At 35.8% G+C, this 21,027-nt stretch overlaps 1 protein-coding gene across 1 annotated transcript; it reads right to left on the bottom strand.

Annotated features, from left to right (window-relative positions):
- Positions 1-447: 447 nt before the first annotated feature.
- On the bottom strand, positions 448-20,048 carry RAB39A (RAB39A, member RAS oncogene family). Its single transcript, XM_051986930.1, has 2 exons — positions 18,807-20,048; positions 448-2,011 (listed from the first exon to the last, which is right to left on the bottom strand). Exons 1-2 carry the CDS (start codon positions 19,031-19,033, stop codon positions 1,585-1,587), a joined length of 654 nt encoding a protein of 217 aa, XP_051842890.1. The 5' UTR covers positions 19,034-20,048; the 3' UTR covers positions 448-1,584.
- Between the last annotated feature and the right edge of the window lie 979 nt (positions 20,049-21,027).

Here is a 21,027-nt window from a genome sequence, read left to right as displayed (position 1 = left end):
TAACTTGAAATTTTCTGCCAATCATTTCTATTACTAAGTAGTTTTTCAGTATGGAAAAAGTGAGTAAGAGGGGAAGCCTCAGCAAAAAGGAATTCCCTAATTATTTGAAACCCAATAAGGGTTGCCAATAAGGAATTTCTAGAGGAAAGGGAAAGCAGAGGACAAAGGGACTGGAGAAAACATGATTCTCCACCTTTTTTGATGATACATTCATAAGTACTTATTACACAAAATAATTAGTGATTTAACAATAATGTAATTAGGATTGATAGAAGAAATCATTTTTATTTGTCACTGCTTTCTACTTAATTATAGAAATGGTGTAAAAATGCAGTAAAGTAAAAACATTTCTAAGATTAAAATGTACTTCTTGGAAATGAGCTACAAAAAGACAACTAAATTACTGTGGTGTGTGTGTGTGTGTGTGTGTGTGTGTGTGTGTGTGTGTGTGTGTGTTCCCTCATAAAAATTCCTCTTTCATTAATGATATTGGAAAGTTTAAATGTTTTAAACACCTTCCTTTTCTATAAACTAGTTTGCAATGTTGATATAATACAATTTTATTAGAATTCCCCCTTCTACATCCTCATTGAAGAAATGAGGCTTCCTGGATCTAATAATAAAAATTTTTCAAGCTTAAAAATACACTCAACTAGAACTGCTGACCAAAATATTTTATATTTTATTTCTTTTTGTTTTTAATTGTACTTCACCAGCACAAGTAATTACCTCCTGGTAAAGAACTTCCTCTCTCAATGCGGATTGGTACATTCTCTATTAGGTTTGGAAACTAAACTTTTTGGTTATTTAGTACACTAAGAAATGACTTGCTCAGGATCACACAGCCAATATATGTCAGAGGCAAGACTTGATTCATAAGTGCCACTCAGTCCCAGGCTAACTCTCGAACCATTCTGCCACATACTGTCTCTCACATTTGCGTACACCTAAAGTCAGGCCACAAACTGGATCTGGATTAACTGAATTTCCCCTCTTTGAAATTATCAGGTAGATCTATGATTTTATGAGTGTAAGGAATTTTAAAATATATTATTATAATTATATCAAATGTATGTTTATGAACAATTCTTTAATTTCCTTTAAAGTTATTGGGAATATAATATTTTGACTTATCTCAGCTGTCTCTATAAAACATAAAAACTATATTTCAGAAGCAGTGAGCCATTAAAGGAAAATAATATTAATATAATATATAATTTCTTCACATTCAATACTTATTAAAACATAGGAATGCATGAAAAATCTGGTCCCTTGAAAATGGACTTTTGTTTTAATCCTAGGCAAAATCTTTGATATGTTAACTTGCTAAGTAAATATTGCACTTTTGTTTATAAATATTGAAATCTTCAAAATGATATTTTTGCCTTAACTATTAATATATTAATTACTGTCTTAATATTTTAAATTAAATATCTTATAAATGAACGCAAAAACAATGCTTAGTTACCCGGGTAAATCAATGATTTTTATGCTTCCATAACTATCAATTTGCTCTTAATGTTGGTTTTTGTTTTAAAAAAAAAACCTGATCTACTCATACCCATTTTGGAGCTGCTTATGAATTCAGCAAAAACATTGTTTCATAGGCTTTACTGCTTCTTCTGAAGAATGCACAATATTTGGAACAAAGCCACTTTTAACCCCTTCCCAACCATCTTGAATGCAAATTTCTCCTTTTTTAATAAGTTCATATATATCTCTTGTCAGGATTGTGAAAGATTCTTCAACATTTGTAGCATCTTTTGCTGAGGTTTCTATATACTTCATGCCACAGGCTGCTGACATTTTTTCAGCTTCTTCCCTTGAAACTTGACGCTGTGACACAAGATCACATTTATGTCCCACTAATAGAAATACAATCCGAAATGGCTGCACGTACATTTTGGCTTCTTCTAACCAATCTCGCACATGTTCAAAAGATCTCCGGTTTGTGATGTCAAATACTAGAAATCCACCAACTGAGTTGCGGTAATAAGATCGAGTTATTGATCTGAAAAATGAATAGAAACTTGTAAATAAAACTTTTTTTTCCTTTGCATTCTCCAAAAGGATAATGTGTTTGTGTGAAGAAACATAGCATTGATATCAAAGCTGGAAAAAGGTACAATCAGGGTGGGTGGGACTTTAGTCATCAAAGATGTATCAATTCAAATAAAGAACATTCTATGAAGTAAAGAAACAGGTGAGTTAGTTGCAAACAGTGACAGATTTTTGAATGATTAATAACTGGCAAGACAAATTCTTATTAATAAGTACTTGCATAGTAATTTCACTTCAGATTACCTCTTAACCATTTTTCTTAACCTGAATTAAAAAGATCAAAATGAATAATCCAAATTCACTTGTCCTTTGACGGAGTGCCACCACTCTAGTGCAGGTCCTTATTCCTCACTTCTGAAGTAATGATAGCCTGCAAATGGCTCTCTCTGCCTCAAATCTTTCCTGACTTCATTCTATTCACTCAGCTGTCAAAGAGATCTTAAAACTCAGGTCTGAACATGTTTTCCTAATTTCAATAAACTCCAGTGGCTCCTATAACTTCCAGAATCAAATATAAAGTTTTCTGTTTGACATTCAAAGCTCTTCATATGCTGCACTCTCCCCCTTATCTTTCTAGTCTTCTTCCATTTTTCACCCTCCTATTACCCTGCAATTCAGTAACACTGACCTTTGCTGCTACTCAAACAAGATATTCCATCTCTGAGCTTTAGATAATTTATTTTGCTATCTCCAATGACTGGAATGCTCTCTCCCCTCATCACCATCTTTTGGCTTCCCTGACTCCTTCAAGTCTCAGGTGAAAATCCCACCATCTCTGGGAATGTGTGTGTGTGTGTGTGTGTGTGTGTGTGTGTGTGTGTGTGTTGTTTTCATGTTCTCTCTCTCTCTCTCTCTCTCTCTCTCTCTTTTAAGATTCTTAGATTGTGAGCTCCTTGAATCAGGGACTATCTTTTAGCTACCTTTGCATCTACTGCATTTAGCACAATGCCTGGCATATAATAGGCATTTAATAAATGTTAACTAACTGAATGATGGCCTTCAAAATCACCAAGTCTTTTTTTTTTTTCTTTTTAATTCCCTGAACACTTCTCCATTAGTGTAAAATTAAACACAGGTATCAGAGGCTGACATATAGAGAAACTAGAACACAATTTGATTCCAATCCCTTATATATTCCTTCAATCAGAACAAGACAATAACAGGAAATGACCAAGAAGGGTTCTATTTTCTTAGGAAGGGATGAGTCAAAATGAATAAAGGGACTCTAGGCTAGTGGTCTCAGTTTCTCATTACCCTCAATTGCTGAGATAAAAGTTAAAATTAATTTGTCACTACAATGATAGAGGTTGATTGCATCCTCAAACTGCCAAAATCTTGATATTAGGCATGTAGAACTCTTTGAAAAAAAAAAAAACAAATTTTAATGTATTCCCTGAGATTTCTTTGTCAAAGATCTTGGATCCTTTTTTCTGCAATGTAGGGAAGAAAATATTCTAGCTTCTCACCATTACTCCTGCTTCCTTCTAATCCACATTTGTATTTCAAAATGTCTGTAGAAAGGCAAAACCAAAGTTAAAGGGTTAGCTTTTTTTAGGGGGAGGGAGAGATCAAGAATTGCTAAACCATTTTACCCATTCACAATTAAAATCTTTTCATCCTTTTGAACAGACAGTGAATAAGGCAGTGGTGTTTTAATTTTGTATTAAAATATAATGATATTTTGAATTGTAACATATTTCTATATAAACCTAGGCAGATTTGTAGTTTTCTAGAAAAACCAGTTACTGATTCAGAAATACCACTACCAGGTCTGTATTCCAAACAGAATATAAAAAGGGTGCAAAAATATTTTTAGCAGTGCTTTTGTGAGAGAATGCCCATCAATTATGGAATGGTTAAACATATTGTGGTATATGAATGTAATGGAATACTATTATGCTATAAGAAATGATGAGCTTGTGGATTTCATAAAAACTATGAAAGACTTATATGAACTGATACTGAGTGAAGTCAGCAGAACTAGAAGAACATTATACATGATAACAGCAACATTATGAAATGATCAACTATGATAGACTTAGCTCTTCTCAATAAATCAATGATCCAAAACATCCATACAAAGAACTATGGAGTTGAATGAAGATCAAAACATCACTTTTTTGTGTATATGGCTTTTCTATTTCTGTTTTTTCTTTTACAACATGAATAATGTGGAAATATGTTTACATGATTGCACATATATAACCTATATTAGATTGCTTGCCATCTTGGGGAGAGGAAATGGGAAGGAGGGAGAAAAAGTTTGAAATTCAAAATCTTATAAAAAAATGAATATTGAAATTTAGAATATACATGTAAATGTAATTAGATTTACATGTAACTGGAAAAAAATATCATTTACCAAAAAACAATTTTCCTACTCTGGATGCTAACTCCACGTATTGGGACTGGGATAGGATATAGCAACAGCAGAGAAGCAGAAACAGGGTGAGAAGGAACCCTCTGAGCCCCTAAACAATATGTCTTTACATTGTTGGAAACTTTTAACGTTAATTGAGTAATCAATTCTGTGTGTAATGGAGTTGGAGGTGGGGGAAGTCATTGTGGCTAAATGCCTAGATGCTATAATCAGGACACTGGGTTCTCTCCTTGGTTTCTATTTGTTAGGATAGCTTCAGAAACAAAATGGAATGATAATTCTTAGCATAATAATACAAACAATTCAGAAAAAAAAAAACATAGATAAAGCACCCAATCAAAGTGGAGCTGATATCTACATAAATATTCTGATGGATTTGGGGAATAGAAATATTCAATTCATAGCACAGGCCATATATTTCACTTTCATCTGTATTACTTAAGTAGCCCAAATTTACTAGATAATTAAGCAACTTCTTCTGTGTTTAGCTCAGAGCTGTCATCTGCCAATCCTGTTTGAATAAAAAGTATATATATATATAAGCAACATTATCATAGGGACTGTTGGAAACCTCTTCCCAATCTTATATAACATTCTCCTTTTCTCTCAACAGACATTCTAATTTTCAATTTAGCTCAGAAAATACAGGCACTCTTGCTGTAAGCAATGCCTCTCTTCCATACCTTAAAAACCCTCTACCTCTTCATCCACCTCTTTCTCTTTGTTAAAGTCCTTTTACTTTTTTCCTTTATTTCAAACTCCTTCCATCTTTTCCTGGAGTTTACCTCTTAAACTATTCCCTCATCTTTAATTTCTCTGTTCTCTTTAGGTAAGGTCTTTATGTGCTCCCTATGAACATGTCCTGTTTTTACCTGTTTAAAAAAAAAACAAAAAGTTTCACTGAACTGTCATCCTTATCAGGCATCACCCTATATTTCTTTTCTCTTTCCCTGAAAAATTACTCAAAAGATTGGTCTATGTTTTGCTGCCTCTACTTCCTCATTTCTTGCTAATTTTTTACAATCTAACTTATCTGAAATTGTTTTCTCCGAGATATTTATGGAGGTATTTGGTTACCCTGCCACTTACTTTATGTAATCACAGAAAGAAAGAGAAAGATGACAAAAACAAAGTCTTGTTAATATGTTAATCTAAGTGAAAAGATCAGTCTATAGACCCTGTTATCTTTTGTGAAGTAAACTTCAAATTTAGAGGATGGTTGTGGTGGTGGAATATTCTATTTTTCTATGCCATTTTAATAAACGCCTTTGTTTCGAGCTAATTGTACCCATTTAGTAGTTTATTAATGGTGGGAACTCTTGAATTGCAGTTTTGGGAATATGTACCCATAAGATATTCTTTCAATTCCAAATAAACAGTAGTTGTCCCTTGGGGAACCAACCTGTAAACAAGTGAGTGATAAGTTAGGGAAACAGCCCAGAAAGGGTATTATTGAATCTCCACTCCTATAGTAACTTAACCCACTACATGACTAATCTTCATGACCCCAATTTGGGAGTGGTTTTCCAGTTTATTTTACAGATGAAGAAACTGAGGCAAACAGTTAAGTGACTTGCTCAGGATTACAGCTAGTAAGTGTATGAAGCTGGATTTGAACTCAGATCCTCTCTGATTCCAGGCCTGGAGCACTATCTACAATGCCATCTAACTACCGCTAGCCTAGTTAATCAATTGATTGTTTCTCAGTTTACCTTAATTTTCAAAGGCAACATACTCATTCTCTATAAAGCTGCCAAAATAATTTCCCTAAGGTCCAGGCTTGATTTATTACCCCATTAATCAAAAATCTTTAATGGCTCCCTATTACTTCCAGGATAAAATATAAACTCCTCAGATTGGCCTTTAAAATTTCCCACAACCTGGCTCCCATTTACCTTTCTAGACCTATTTTGTTTTACTCCCCTTCGTGCCTTCTACAATCCAGCAAAGCTGTTTTACTTGACATTTCCTGAATACTGACATTTCATCTCCAAATTTGATATTTTTGCTCATGCTGTCCTTGATGGAAGGAATGCACTCACTTCTTTCTCATCATTGTTGGAATCAAAGTGCAGTGTATTTGACTGTGGCTGATCAGACCAAATATGAGCTCTACCACAGATCAGGCACAAATAATCCACATGAACATTTGGGGTGGAGATGTTTCTAAAATTGAGCACCTCATGTTTCTATTAAACTACTGCAATTCTATTTTACTCATAGAACACAGAGCCTTCTTTGAGTGGGCTGTCCTGTGCCAGTGTCTACCATGTTTACCCTTGTTATTCAGAAAAATCTTGAGAGTATCCTTATATTACTTCCTCTGACCTCCCAGGGAACATTTGGTTTGGTTGAGATCTTGGTAAAATGATCTTTTATGTAAATATACATTTGACCTTCAAACAAACCGATCAGAACTTAACTCCCTGCAGTAGACTTTAAATGTTTGGCAGTTCAACTTGAAAAAGAACCTTGTTGTCTGGTGCCAGATCTTGCCAGGTGATCTTCAGAATATTCTGAAGTCAATTTAAATGGTAATGATTCAGTTTCCTGGCATGGTACTGATAGACTGTCCAGGTTTCACAGGTATATAGCAATGAGATCAGCACAACAGCTCTGTAGAATAATTTTTGCTACACTGCCTAAAACTTTACCTCTCTTACACTTTCCTCCATAGTCTCCCAAACACTAAGCTAGATTTGGCAATTTTTGCATCAATCTCATCATCTTTGTCTACATCTCCAGAAAGTACACTTCCAAAGTAACTTAAAACATTGAACTTAAATCCATTTATTATAAATGATGGTTCCATGTATGGGTGGTGTGGTGTTGGGCTGGTGAAGAATCTGTTTATTTGGTATTAATTGTCAGGCCAAAATTAGCACAAGCAGCAGAGAATCAACCTATATTTTTTTGCATCTCATCCTCAGAGGCTGCAGTGAATGCACAATTATCTATAAACAAAAAGTCACACACCACCTCTCTTTCCACTTTAGTGGTCGCTTGTTGCCCTTTCAAGTTAAGTAATTTATCATCAGTGTGGGTAGCTGAGCTTGATACTGTTTTTATCTTCTTTGAAGACATCCTACATCACTGAAAACATTATAACTATGGGAGCAAGCATAGAGCCCTGCTTCACTCCATTGTTGACTGGGAAAGTGTAATGGGCTGAAGCTGAGCAGATGCACTAAGTTCGAGCATTTAAGGCTAATTAGCAATTGGACAATACTCTATTAATATATGCTTGGAGAAAGAATGGCCCTGCCCACTCTCTGTGCAAGTTTGATGTGTTGTATAGGAGATTGCCTAGAAGATTTGGTGGGTGGAGTGTGACAGCCAGAGGCACTGCTGGCCAGATTCATGTCGCGATTGCTCTCTCTTCGTATGGCCATTCCCCTTCACCTCCGCAAAGAATAAAGATCAAGGATTTTCCCTTATCCTGACTCCAGCTAATTTTAAAATACTCTGGGTGCTAAACGTGGTCATCACAGGAAAGCACAAAAACATTGCCCATTATCCAGAACCTGTGCAAACATTCCTTCATGAAAATGACATACAGCCATAGGGGCAATCATATTTTGCCATGATCTTCCAATATTGCCATGATCCTGCATATAGTAAATGTATACCAAAATAATGATAAATAATTTCATAATTAGAGCCCAATCAAAAACTATTAGAATACCTTATAAAATTCATTTTTTGACTTTTTCCCTCTTTAGCAAGTGATCTTTGGGTTAGCTAGATGGTACAATTGATAGAGCATCCTGAAATCAAGAGGACCTGAGTTCAAATCCAGCCTCTACGCAAGTCACTTAACCTCAATTGCCTCTCAAAAAAAAAAAAAAAAAAAGCCAAAAGATCCTGGTACTCTGAATTCCAGAAGCAGAACAGCCTTTCAATTCCCTAAATCTTAAAAGTCAAACAAACTAATTTAGCCTTATATTTAAGTGGACTGCCAAGTTCTGAGGGAATTTGACCACCAGCAGATACTAGACCAGCATCATAAAGACCATACCAGTATCAATTCAGTTATTATCAACAGTCATATTTCCATTGTCAAAAAAGTCTTTGATCAAATTTTAAAAATCATCTTCATCTAAAAGGATAAAGTTGCTATTATCTTCTTTGCTAGTTAGATTTATTTGCTAGTTAGATTTATTATTGTACCTAAAAAAGTGAGTAAGGCAATCTTATACTATGCTTAGGGAAACAAACTACAAAACTACAAAATTTAATATGCTTAAATATATTTTTCCCCAAGCAGTTTTGTCTGTGTGGCTTATAATGAAATGGAGTGAGAGAACAAACACATGGTTTATGTGGACTTGTCTTATTTCTCAAAAGAATCACTAAGAAAGAGGGAAGTTTTTAGTCAGAAGCTTTAATGTTCTGAATTTCAAAGAGAAAGACTTTTGAGATGGAAGATGAAATAGAATGATGTCAGAATAGATAGGTCTCGGATTGAGAGATATGATTTAGCAAAGGAACTATTACAAATCTAGCATATCTGATGATTTGGGTATTTTAGATTTAATACTGACTCAAAATACCTTTTCCTGAATTCTTGCTTTCTTCTCTCAGAATTAGCACAGAATAAAAGCTAGCTGAAGAGTTAAATATGTCTTATAACCAAAGTCAGGATTTGGTTGTAACTAATTAAATACAGTACTTCTTTCCAGTTACCTCTCTCTGGCCTTTTTTCTGTTCTTTTCTGTGTATTTCAAAAGCATATTTCAATGACCCTGCTTTTGGGGGTATAACTCAAACCTAACCTATTCCTCCTCACTATCCACTATTCTTCATGCATTCTCAATATGGAAAAAAAAGAAGAGAAAAAAAAATCTCTGTAAAAATATTCATAGCCAAGAAAAACATGTTTCCTTATCAGTCATGTCCAAAAATGGGGTATCACATTCTACAACTCAAGCCATTTCCTTTTTGATTTGAAATAAATTTCATTATCAGTCTTTTAATATCATGACTGGTAATTCTATTGGCTGATATTCTTTCTTTTGGACTGTTATTGGGAGAATATTAAAATTGGATATAAAGAAAAAATCCTCTTTTCTCCCATCTGAGGACTAATTTTTGTTATTTTACTTCCCAGCCTCTTCCCCTCATCAAAAAACAAAATAAAATAAAGCTCCTGATGCTTGCCCAGAGAAAGAATAGTTTATTTATGGGAAGGAGAGAAATAATTAAATGGACTCTGAATTGAGCTGTCATCTGAATCTGAGGCTGTTAATAACAAAAATTAGTCCTCAGATGGGAGAAAAGAGGACTTTTTTCTTTATATCCAATTTGAATATTCTCCCAATAACAGTCCAAAAGAAAGAATATCAGCCAATAAAATTACCAGTCATGATATTAAAAGACTGATAATGAAATTTATTTCAAATCAAATTTTGTTATTAACAGCTTCAGATTCAGATGACAGCTCAATTTAGAGCCCATTTAATTATTTCTCTCCTTCCCATAAATAAATATTCTTTCTCTGGGCAAGACTGTTTGTTATTTTTCAGCCTATGTGATAAGAAGTCTTATAAGTTAAAATAGTTATTGGACTAGGTAGATAAGGGGATGCCATATATGCAGAGTATGCCTAAATTTCAAAGTGATACTTAAATATAGCATTCAAACTGTTCTTATGGATTAAATAGAAAGATTAGTTAATAGTATAGACAGGGAAATTTGGAATTAGTTGCTGGAGCCAAATAGTAATCATTGATGATTTGACGTCAGTTTTTAAGGAGTAGCTAGTGGAGTAGCTCAAGTATCTGTGCTCGGTCTTGTACTTTAATAGATTTGGACAAAGGTCTAGATGACAAACTTCTCAAATTTGCAGATTATACAATGCCAGGAAGTATAACTAACAAACCTGACAAGAAAATCAGGATCCAAAAGTAACTTGATAGAATACTGGCTTGAATTGAGTAAGAGAACATTACATAGGGATAAATATAGAATCTTATATTTGGGTTAAAAAAATCCAGATGGGAAGAGATGAAACTCATAAACCCTTTGAAGTTAAAATTATAAGAGGGTTGCACAAATGAGCTACTTAGTAAATATTGATTAGACTGAGTTATTATTATAACTAGTAGTAATATAATAAAATTATTTTAGATCAAGGAATAGAACATTGCTTCTAATTACATTAGCCTTAAAACACTTCCAAATCTAGGCTATATTTTTGTATTTAATCTGGTACTTGGAAAACTTGAGTGTAGCCTATAATAAAGCTTTTAGAATTGAAGATACAACTTAATCCTTTTTGGTTTCCCAGCAGCAGTGGAAACCATAGCAACTACTTCCTCAGCAGCAGCTCCCATTAGCTTGGGAAGCCTGTGTCAAATACTCTGGGTGCTCATGCTGAAAGGTAAGGGACATCTATCTCTTTTGTCTTTATTTGATTTGGGGGAACTAATGGAATCTCTACCCTTGGTAGTTCAGAAACAAAGATCTTGTGAACTCTTCCAGGTTGGAATGGAAGATAGGAAGTGATCCTTGGGACACTTCTCCAAAGTGAAAATAGAATCATTTCTCCAAAGAATTTGCAATTTTAATCTCTGATTTGGGATCTCAATTTCTTGTAAAATGCTGATGTGGTGGACAAATAGGCAGGGAAATGAAAAAGAACAGATAGATAGACAAAGTTTTGCAAATGAGCAAAATGCTATCTATCCTAAGAGAAGAGAAAGAGGGGGAAACTGTAAGAGAAAAAAAACAAGCTACTGGTATTAGTTTTCTCCTAAGTGACAACATTCTCTTGGAGTTCTGAGTATCGTATATGTAAACTAGGATATTGTAACAAAATTTTTTCAATATATATATAATCTATCTTCTATTAGAACAATGACTCATTAAGAATTTTCAAAAGCTGCACAAGAAGTGCAAGTTCTAGAAAGTTCTAGTTAGTTAGAAGGGCTTTCACTATAATAGAATATAAATTCTTAATTGGAGGATAAGCCTAAATTTGGAGGTTCTTCATCAAAGAGTTGGGAGTGGCATGAAAATTTTTATAAGCACAGCTTATTAAAAAAAAAAAGAGCAGAAACAGTTAAAATCTACATGGGCTAATCTACACCAATGAAATCACATATTGTAGATTTAGACTGGGAAGAAACTTTAGAGGCCATCTAGTTCATCTTAGTTTTTTTTAAGTTTGTTTTTTTACATATGAGAAACTAGGGCCCTAAAAAGCTGAATGACTTGTTTAAGGTCACTACAGTAGAAAGTAGCAGATCCTTGTACAGATTGAATATATACATTTATTTTTCCCTTTTAAAAAGAGCTCATTTCATTAAAAAAGATTCATTGAGTGATATGGCTTATAATCAGAAACACTTTATATCTGAACTATACTTGAATATCTGTATTTGCACAATGCACAAAGTAGATACTTAATAAATCATCAAATAGAGATAAATTAATAAATTAATAAGCATTTATTAAGTATCTACTATGGGCCAGGCTTTGTGGTAATCAACGGGGGTACAAATACAAAAGTTTGACAGTGCTTGTCCTTAAGGAGCTTATATTCCATTCTCTGGTGGGTAAAATACAACAAATGAGGCAGATAGAGGTATATTTTATATAGAATATGAAAGAATTGAAGAAACCGGTAGACGAGATAGATTAAAATAATGGGAATAAAAAAATGAAGAATAGAAAGTGAAAAGAAGATAGGAGACATAACAAGAAAAACACTGGCCAGGACACGAGACACAATGAGAAAAACGGTAGCAAAGACACAGAAGGAGAGAGATCCATAAAGAGATAAAGAAAAAAAAAACAGAGGGAAAGAAAAAGGAGAAAAGTGATTGCAGGGAGAAAAAAAAATCAGGTTTTAAGATGAGTATTTCAGGTCATATTTTGTTCAATTAGGTTAAGACATCAGTCTGTTATCATTTATTACTTATTACTCTTTAGAAAGTTGATTAACCAGAATTTATACATCTTTAACTGCTCTAATGTTTAGTAATTTGGAGGTCTACTCAGAAGTTAACCAAAGTAGTTTAGTAAGATAAATTTATTCTTTGTAGTGCCTGGTATAGTTCTGTGCAAATTCTCCCTTTGACATTGTGTGATCATAATCAAGCCATTTAATTTCTTTAAATTTCAAACAACTTTCTAATAGTATGCACTAAGACCATTGAAATCTCTAGTCTTTGAGGCATAGGTATTCTTCATTCATAGGGTTAAAGGAGGAACTAGCAGACTAGAGCATTATCATCTCAGGGCTCCACATGGCTCCCAAATTCTTCAATCAAGTTCTAGTCCCTGGTAACAATTTTTTTTTTTGGTCTCACTTTATCTTTAGTATTTTCTTAATATTTACATTTTCCACTAGCCTTATATATGAAAAATCTAAGTACTATATTATTACCTTTGATAATCATACTTTGGGGCCTTACTACATGACTGCTTACACTATATTATTCGATATTAATTGGTTTCTTTCCTTGTTTTTTTTTTTTTTTAGCTTTTTTCACATTTGAATTTTTTCTTATGAAAATTTTGTTTTCAATAATATTAATTTAAACTTAAATTAGGTAACTACAAAGTTTATTTTAATTAAAAATCATCAAAATAATTATTTGGTTTATTTATTCATCCTTCTGTGAAAGATACAGTATAGTGTAGTGGGAAAAGATCTGAGTCTGAAGTACTGTCACTCTGGGGATGAATACTAGCTCTAACTCTTCTTAGCTGTATGACCTTGAATATGTCATAATTTCTTGTACTAGAGGCAAGACAGTATGTGTCTTAGAGAAAGCTAAGTAGTGTAGTAGATAGAATGCTGGACCTGTAGTTGGAAAAACTTAAGAAATTTCACCTAAGATACTTACTAGCTGTGAAGGCAAGTTCCTTAATCTCTACTGCTTCAGTTTCCTCATCTGTAAAATGCACCTATTTTCTAGGGTTATAAGGATGAAATGAGATACTATTTGCAAAGTGCACAACATAGTATCTGGCACGAAGTGGGCACTTAATAAATTTTTGTTCCCTGATCCCTCCACTCCAGGTGAGTAACTGTTGTCAACCTCAGGTTCTGATGTGTAGATGATATAAGTATAAAAACATACCCCTATTAGGAGGTTTCAACTAAAGAGAGAAATATTTTTAATAATGACCAGATATGCATAAATATATACATTGTGTAGAGACAATTTTACTTGCTTCTTTTTTTCAATGAATTTTGTAAGATGGTCTCACTATACAACCATGTCTTCTTTTTCCTTTCTCCTTGTACCCATTCCAGGCTACATGTATATATATAATAATGCCATATGCAAGGCCATGCAAGTGATTCTTCAACATATGTACTGATTGTTAATCATATGCTACATTATCTCTCATCAATTAAGACTTTCAATTCAAAAATCTAAAAGTGACATAGAGGCAAACGAGGATGCTTTGTCTTCTCATCAATTAAAATGTTGGAAAGTTCTAAGTAGAGATTAAGAAGCAGAGAAAGTACCCTTGAAATAGTATCCCTGAGGTATAAAAACACAAAGATTAAACCACTGTGTGCAACCTTTCCCTATGGAAGACTCATATTTTATGTTGGCCCAGGACACAGAAGACCTTGCTGAGAGAATCGTAAAATCATGTATGAGGAGCCAAAGACATCAGTAACTCATTCTAATTAAGGATCAACCAGCTGAGGAACATTATATGTTTTTTAATTAGAATAAACCAAGGATACATAAATGAGTTCATTGTTTTATTTCCATGGTGTAAGGTGGATAGAATTTTTCACCGCATCTAAACTCTGGAAGTGTGAAGGCCTGATGACCCTGTTCCCAGGGGTGAACATTAAACTTAATATCTACTTGGTCCAGTGAAATTAAATAATCTCTTGCCACCCTAAAACTCTTTTCTGAGCCTTGGGCAAAATGTGAATAATAAAAGACTTCAATCACTACTTTATAGGGTTGTTTTAAATGCTTTTTAGCCTATATAAAAGTAAGTTATTTTCACATCATGAACTTTCTTTTCTTTTTCAAAGGCCTTTCATGTTAGATTGACTTTAAAATTGATTGCAACTGCTAATAAACCTTCAAACCTCCAAGAGTCTATTTATGGATAATGGCAGGAATCCATTTCTCATGAACACCTTCCCTTAGAATAAAATTTACACACCTATCTATAATTTAAGAACAAATGCCTCTCATTTGACAAAACAGAAAATGCTTTCACAGTAATTGTTTTCATTTTGATTTTAATTCCTTCATAGTATTAAAACAACTAAAGCATTCTAGTTGATGAAATATTTGAAAGTAGTTCTTCAAATAGGTATGCATTACATTTCTAAGAAGACACAGAATATCTATAATAAATATCAAAATAATAAAATATGTTAATAAACTCATCTTCTCAACCAGTTATCCTCTTAGGAAAAGGTAGCCATGGTCACTGAGAAATCAAAGAAATCAAATCAAAGCATTTAACAACTCTTTTGTCTTCATGTCAAGCAGCTGACATGAAGTGAGCTTTTAAAAATTTTAGTCTTCCTCACACAGCTGCACACAATGCAAAAAGTGTAGAAGAAAAATTTTTTTTAATTACCATGTTAACTACTGAGAAGTTGATGCAAGAACAGCTAAATAAATACATAGTCATCTTCCAATATCTTGATTTAAATTTGGTTTAGAATACAAATGAAGAAATCTAGTAAACAAGATAAGAAGCATAGAATTTTAGAATCAGACTACCTAAACTAATTCTAAAATGAAGATCCTCAGAGTCAGAGAAGTTAGTTTAATCAAATTTGAGTTCCTGAAAAGAATGATGCATTTCTTCCAATGAATGATGAGGGCTGCATAAGTAACTTATGACAAATCACAGCATGTTAGAAGTAGAAGAAAGATTAAATATTCTATATTGAGGCACAGAATGCTAAAGCCACTTACTTGCTTCAGATCTAGAACTAGACTTTAGCTCTTCTGCTACCTAGATTAGTATTCTTTACTTACTGTATATCAAAGGCTTGGCATTCATAAAGGGGAAAGGCTGTTATTCAGTGGATAGAGAAGTGGACATGGAGTCAGAGACTCATCTTTCTGAGTTCAAATCCAGCCTCAGATATTTACCAACTGTGTGAGCTTGGGTAAGTCATTTAACCCTGTTTAGCTTAGTTTCTTACCTGTCAGATGAGCTGGAGAAGAAAATGATAAACTACTCTAGTATCTTTGCCAAAAAAACCCCAAATGGGAATACAAAAAGTTGGACAGGACTGAAATGAGTGAACAACAGACAATGAGACTTAAGCAGCTCACATACATTCATTTCAGTTCAACAGCACTTCGCAAGTACAAGACATTGTGGATATAAAAATAAAAACATTCTCTTCCTTTAAGGAGTTTGCAATGGACTGATGGATTCAACATGTGAAATATAAAATATAAGAAGTGTGAAAAAGGGGAGTAGGGTTAGGAGGCTGGGAATCAGGAAAGGCATCCTGTAGGTTACCTGAGTTAAACTTTGAAGAAACTAAGTATTCAAAGAGACAACAATGAGGAGAAAGTGCATCCTAGGCATGTGACAGCCTATGCAAAGGCATGGAGGTGAGAGATGAAATGCAAACTTTGGGAAACAGCAAATAGCCAATTTGGCTACTGTATGGAGTATGAAAAGGGAGAAATGTATATATTCTACATTTCAGCCTCAAAAGTAAGAATATAAACTAAGAACCTTGAACCATTGCCTCACGTGCTTATGTGGAAGCTGATCTCATCCATAGAGGATGATGGTCTAGAGAGAAGTTTAAAAAAAAAAAGACATCATTTAAAACTCCATAGAGGATGATGGTCTAGTGGGAGATTAAAAAAAAGACATCATTGGAAAATTCCACTCCAACAACTCTATCATGTTGTCGAATATGTGATATACATGACAAAGCATCTACTTGTATGAATTCAATCACTGATGCTCTCCCAAACTTTCCAGTCATTTCTCCTAATTTACTTCTCTCCCAAAATATATCTTACCCTAATCATGTTAAAAATGTTGGTCCATTTACTTAAAATGGTAGAATGGAATAATGCAAGGAAGGAGCAATGGGTTAGGACTCAATAAGCAGGGTTAGAAGAAAGCCGTAGGCAGGTTTTAAAAATCACATTTTTAGTTTGTTGATTTCTGCCAGAGGCTTTGAATCTTCAATGTAATAAAGAATATCTGAGATGCAAGCAACTTTATAAATTATTTAGTCCAAACCCTGCATTATATAGATGAGGAAACTAAGACCACATAGGCTGAAATAACTTGCCTAAGGTCATACAGGTATTAAAAAGCAGAACTAGGATTCAAATCCAGGATGTCTTAACTCCATATATACTCTTTTCACTATGCCATGCTGCACTTCTGCCACAATGAATGGAATTTCTGACATTAAAAAAGTAAATTTAATGGCAAAGTGGATAGAGCACTAGGCCTGAAGTCAGGAGGACCTTAGTTAAATACTACCCCTCAGAGACTTAACTCATACTAGGTGGCAAGTCACTTAACTCCAATTGTCTCAAAAAAAACCAAACAAGAAAGTAAATTTATAAAGAGCCACTTTAAGGTATCTCTCCCTAATAAGAATCCCCCACGCCCTGTTGTCTTTCAGTGAATCCTAGAGCTAGTGGCTTGTTTAGGTATCTGAAGAGACTTGGTTTATAATTCTGCCAAACTAGTTGTTATTCAGCATCATTTGACTCTTTGTGACCCATTTGAGATTTTCTTCACAAAGATACTGGAGAGAGCAGTTTGACATTTACTTCTCCAACTCATTTTGTAGATGAGTTGACTAAAGCAGATAGGGTTAAGTGTGTTACCCAGAATTACACAGCTAATAAGTATCTGAGGGCAGAGTTGAAGTCAGGTTTTCCTGACTCCCGGATCCTTCCTAGTTGCAATCCTGGACAATATACTTAATCTTTTTGAACAATGTGCATCAATTCTAAAGTCTCTTCTAGTTCTAAAATTTTATTATTTAAAAAAGCAAAAAATCTTTTATTTAAAAAAGAAATAACATTTTATTTCTTCCTATAATTTTAGTTGTATGGCTCTGGACAAATTACACAATCTTTATTTGCCTCAGTTTCCTTATCTGTAAAATGAGAATAATAATAATAGCACCTATCTCTTAGGGTTGTTGTGAAGTTCAAATGAGATAATTGTAAAGTACTTAGCACAGTGTCTAGCACTTAATAGGTGCTATATGTAAGCTATTTTAAAAAAAAATTCATTTTAAGTTTGAAAAATCATTTTTCTTCCCCTTCATCCTTTCTTTTATATATTAAATGAGGATAAACTGCCATTTACCCCCAAAATTTAAATATACAACATTCAATAAAGGTAAAACAAAACTCCTGAGACATCTCTGGATGTCTCCTTTTCCTAAAAAGCAAACACCTCATCTCAGTGCTTGAAAACTTTTGAAGGGAATTTGCTCCTTTAAAAAAAAACAAAAAACAAAAAACTCTCAGCTATGCTGCTCGGTCTCTCATGTTTTGTCCAATTTTGTGGAAGAAGGCACACAATTCTATACCTGTTCTTCCAACAGAATTAGAGATCCAGAGCTGGTAGAGACCTCAAGAGGTCATTTGATTCAAAACCCTCCTCTCAGAGATGACAAAACTAAGACCCAAGGAAGTTAAGTGAATTGGCCAAATCACATTGTGATTTTTAAGTGACCTGTATGTATCCCGTAGAAAGATTTGAATCCACTTTTGTCCTCTGACATCATAGCACGCTGCCTTGTGAAGTACTGAGTGGCTCTAGTAAGCACCATCCCATTCATCTCCCTCCTGACGGTGCTCAATGATCTCATACAATCAAATTGGGCTGGAACAGCTTTTGCTGTAAATCCAACAAACGATAATTAAGAGTCTGCCATACTCAAGAGACTGGGCTCCACGAAACCTAACCATGATGTCTATGAAGGGAACAGGCAAATGACTCAGGGGGTACGGCAATATGGGAGAAAGAAAAAAGGGGACAGGGGATGAAGGGTCACAAAGGTCAAGTGAGAGCCGGGGTTCGTGGGTAGGAGTGCTTCGGGATGAAGGAAGAGACGAAAGAGATAGAAAGGTGAGCAAAGTAAAAAAGTAAGCTTGGGGGTAGGTGGGAGAGTGGAGGGAAGGTTGTGTCTGGGAGAAAGAAGTGAATCTGGGGGCGGGACGTATTTGCAAAGACAAGGACACGGGGGAGGGAAGTGAGAACGGGGCAAAGGGGAAGAAGCCTTCGGATGGCCGGGCCACGGCCACGGCAGGGGCAGGGCCGGGCAGCTAGGCAGGGGGAAGATTGGGGAAACGAAAGAGGGGCAAGAGGGGCCAGGGGCAGCCCGGGAGGTTGGCATAGGCAACCGTACCTGAACCTCTCCTGCCCGGCAGTGTCCCAGAGTTGCAGCTTGATCCTTTTGCCGGGTTCGATCTCCAGCAGGCGGGAGAAGAAGTCCACGCCAACCGTGGGGTCGCAGTCTGGGGACAGCATCCCCGGGAAGCGGCCCTGCGTGAAACGGTGAAGGAGACAGGACTTGCCCACCGTGGAGTCGCCGATCACGATCAGCCGGAACTGGTAGATCCAGATGGCCTCCATGGCTCACATCCCGCTCGCGCCCGCTAGTCTCTTGAGCTCGGGGTTGTAGGTTGCTGCCTAGTGGCTTGTGCACCTGGGTAGGGGGCGGAAGGTTCGCGGAGGGAACTGTCCCTTCAGCACCGCCTCACTGCTCCGCGGTCGCCTCCTTCCAGCACATTCCTCCCGCCTGGCTGCCTGGGTCTCCACCCTGGAGACTAGGGATCGGGGCCCTGGGCGAGGCGAGGGTGGGGCGAGGGCGGGGCGAGGGCGGGGCGGGCACCCGGGGCTTGAGCTACCTCGGTCAGAGGCTCGAGGACACCCTCTCGGGGCGGGGCGCAACGCGGAGAGGGTGAGCTAGAACGGGAAATGCCTCAGGCGAGACAGACTGCTCACCTCGCGCCATCCAAGAGACCTGGCATTCCCTTTCGGGAAGAGAGAAGCGGGAGGAGCCCGAGGCGGGGAATTGGATAGCGGGAGGAGATTGACAGCAGAGATAACCAAAGAAGAAAAAGGCAACGGAGGCCGCTCCAGGAAGATCCCAGCCAATGGAAAGTAAGGCTTCTGGGAGTCCTTGGCTATGGGTAGCTGCTCAACCCAGTTGAATTTGACTAAGGTTTGTTCCGGGACCTCATTTGCTGAGCCTGAGGAGGGGAAGTTTACTAAGTTTCGTACCCACAAAACGCAGTAGCTAGAACCCTTGACATGAAGACCTCAATTCGAATTCTACCACAGATACTAACTAGGCACTAGGCTCCTGTGCCAGTCATTTGTCCTCCCTCAGCCTGGATTTCCTCAGTACACACTTTGCCCTCATGGATCTTTGGGGAATTTGGACCAAGGTACATCAAACATAGCACAAAGATGCTGCATAAATCACTCAGCAAGCATATCCAACAAATGTTTTAACTCGGATTTCATTTCGTTCCCCTTTTTTTCATATTTTCTTGACCCAATTTCCTTCCTTTTTTCTCACTTGAGATCTTTCTCACCAGAGGTTCACTGAGGTTTCTGGTAAAAGAGAGAAAGAGGTGGGGTCAAAAAGAATAAATCTACATTCTCTTCCAGAAAGAGGTTTTGCGATCAAATATCGAGTCCTCTTTAAACTATGTTTACTCCAGATCTTTCAACTGATCCTAATATGGAAAGGTTTCTGATCTCCTGACTACCCTATTCACTGTTCTCTGAGTGTGCTCCAGGTATTAGAGATTCTTTGTAAAATGCAGTGCCCAGAATTCGATAGAGCTAGCTAGAAAAGGAGAGTACAATGGAGTAGTTACTTCCCTTATTCTGTACATGATAATTCTACTAAATGCTTCCTATTATTTCATTAGCTTTTTTTATCTGCTACATAGCTGTGCTTACTTATATTGAGTTTGCTAAACAATTAAGATCCTTGGTCTTTTTTCATATGAGCTGATTTCTAGCCATGCCGTCCTTAAGTCAACTAATCAACCAAATTGAAAAGCATTTATTCAATATCTTCTATGTGCCAGGCATCGTGTTAGGTATTGGGTATATAAATACAAAATTAAAGTGCTTGTTCTCAAGAAACTCCATATTCTGTTGAGGGAGAAAACATGTACAGAGAGAGACATATACATATGTACATATGTATGTATATTGTGCACAGACATATGCACACATATACAAAGACATAGATATAGGTATGGGATTGTTGTGTACAGGACTGAACTGATGTAGAACCAGAATTATAATCAGCCCATCTGGCCTCTATTATCAGTAAGCCTAATCCATCTGATGTGGTCCTGGGCAACTGGATTGCTTTTAGCAGAGAAAGACTGAAGCTCTGATAAGATTATAATACTATCTTATAATTATATACTTTATGTATAAGTATATATAATACATATTCAAATATTATATTTAAATATAAAATTATACATAATTTATAAAAATATATAATAATTATAATACTCTCTGAAGCAAGCAGGGAAAGACATGGATGGGGCTCAGCTTTACAGTCCTACCCTGGTAAAGATCTTTGGAAATCCCAC

This window comes from Antechinus flavipes, chromosome 3, assembly GCF_016432865.1.
Source record: "Antechinus flavipes isolate AdamAnt ecotype Samford, QLD, Australia chromosome 3, AdamAnt_v2, whole genome shotgun sequence".
Lineage (NCBI taxonomy): Eukaryota > Metazoa > Chordata > Mammalia > Dasyuromorphia > Dasyuridae > Antechinus > Antechinus flavipes.
The sequence above is the reverse complement of the archived record's forward strand: the minus strand, read 5'-3'. Positions and strand labels throughout refer to the sequence as shown.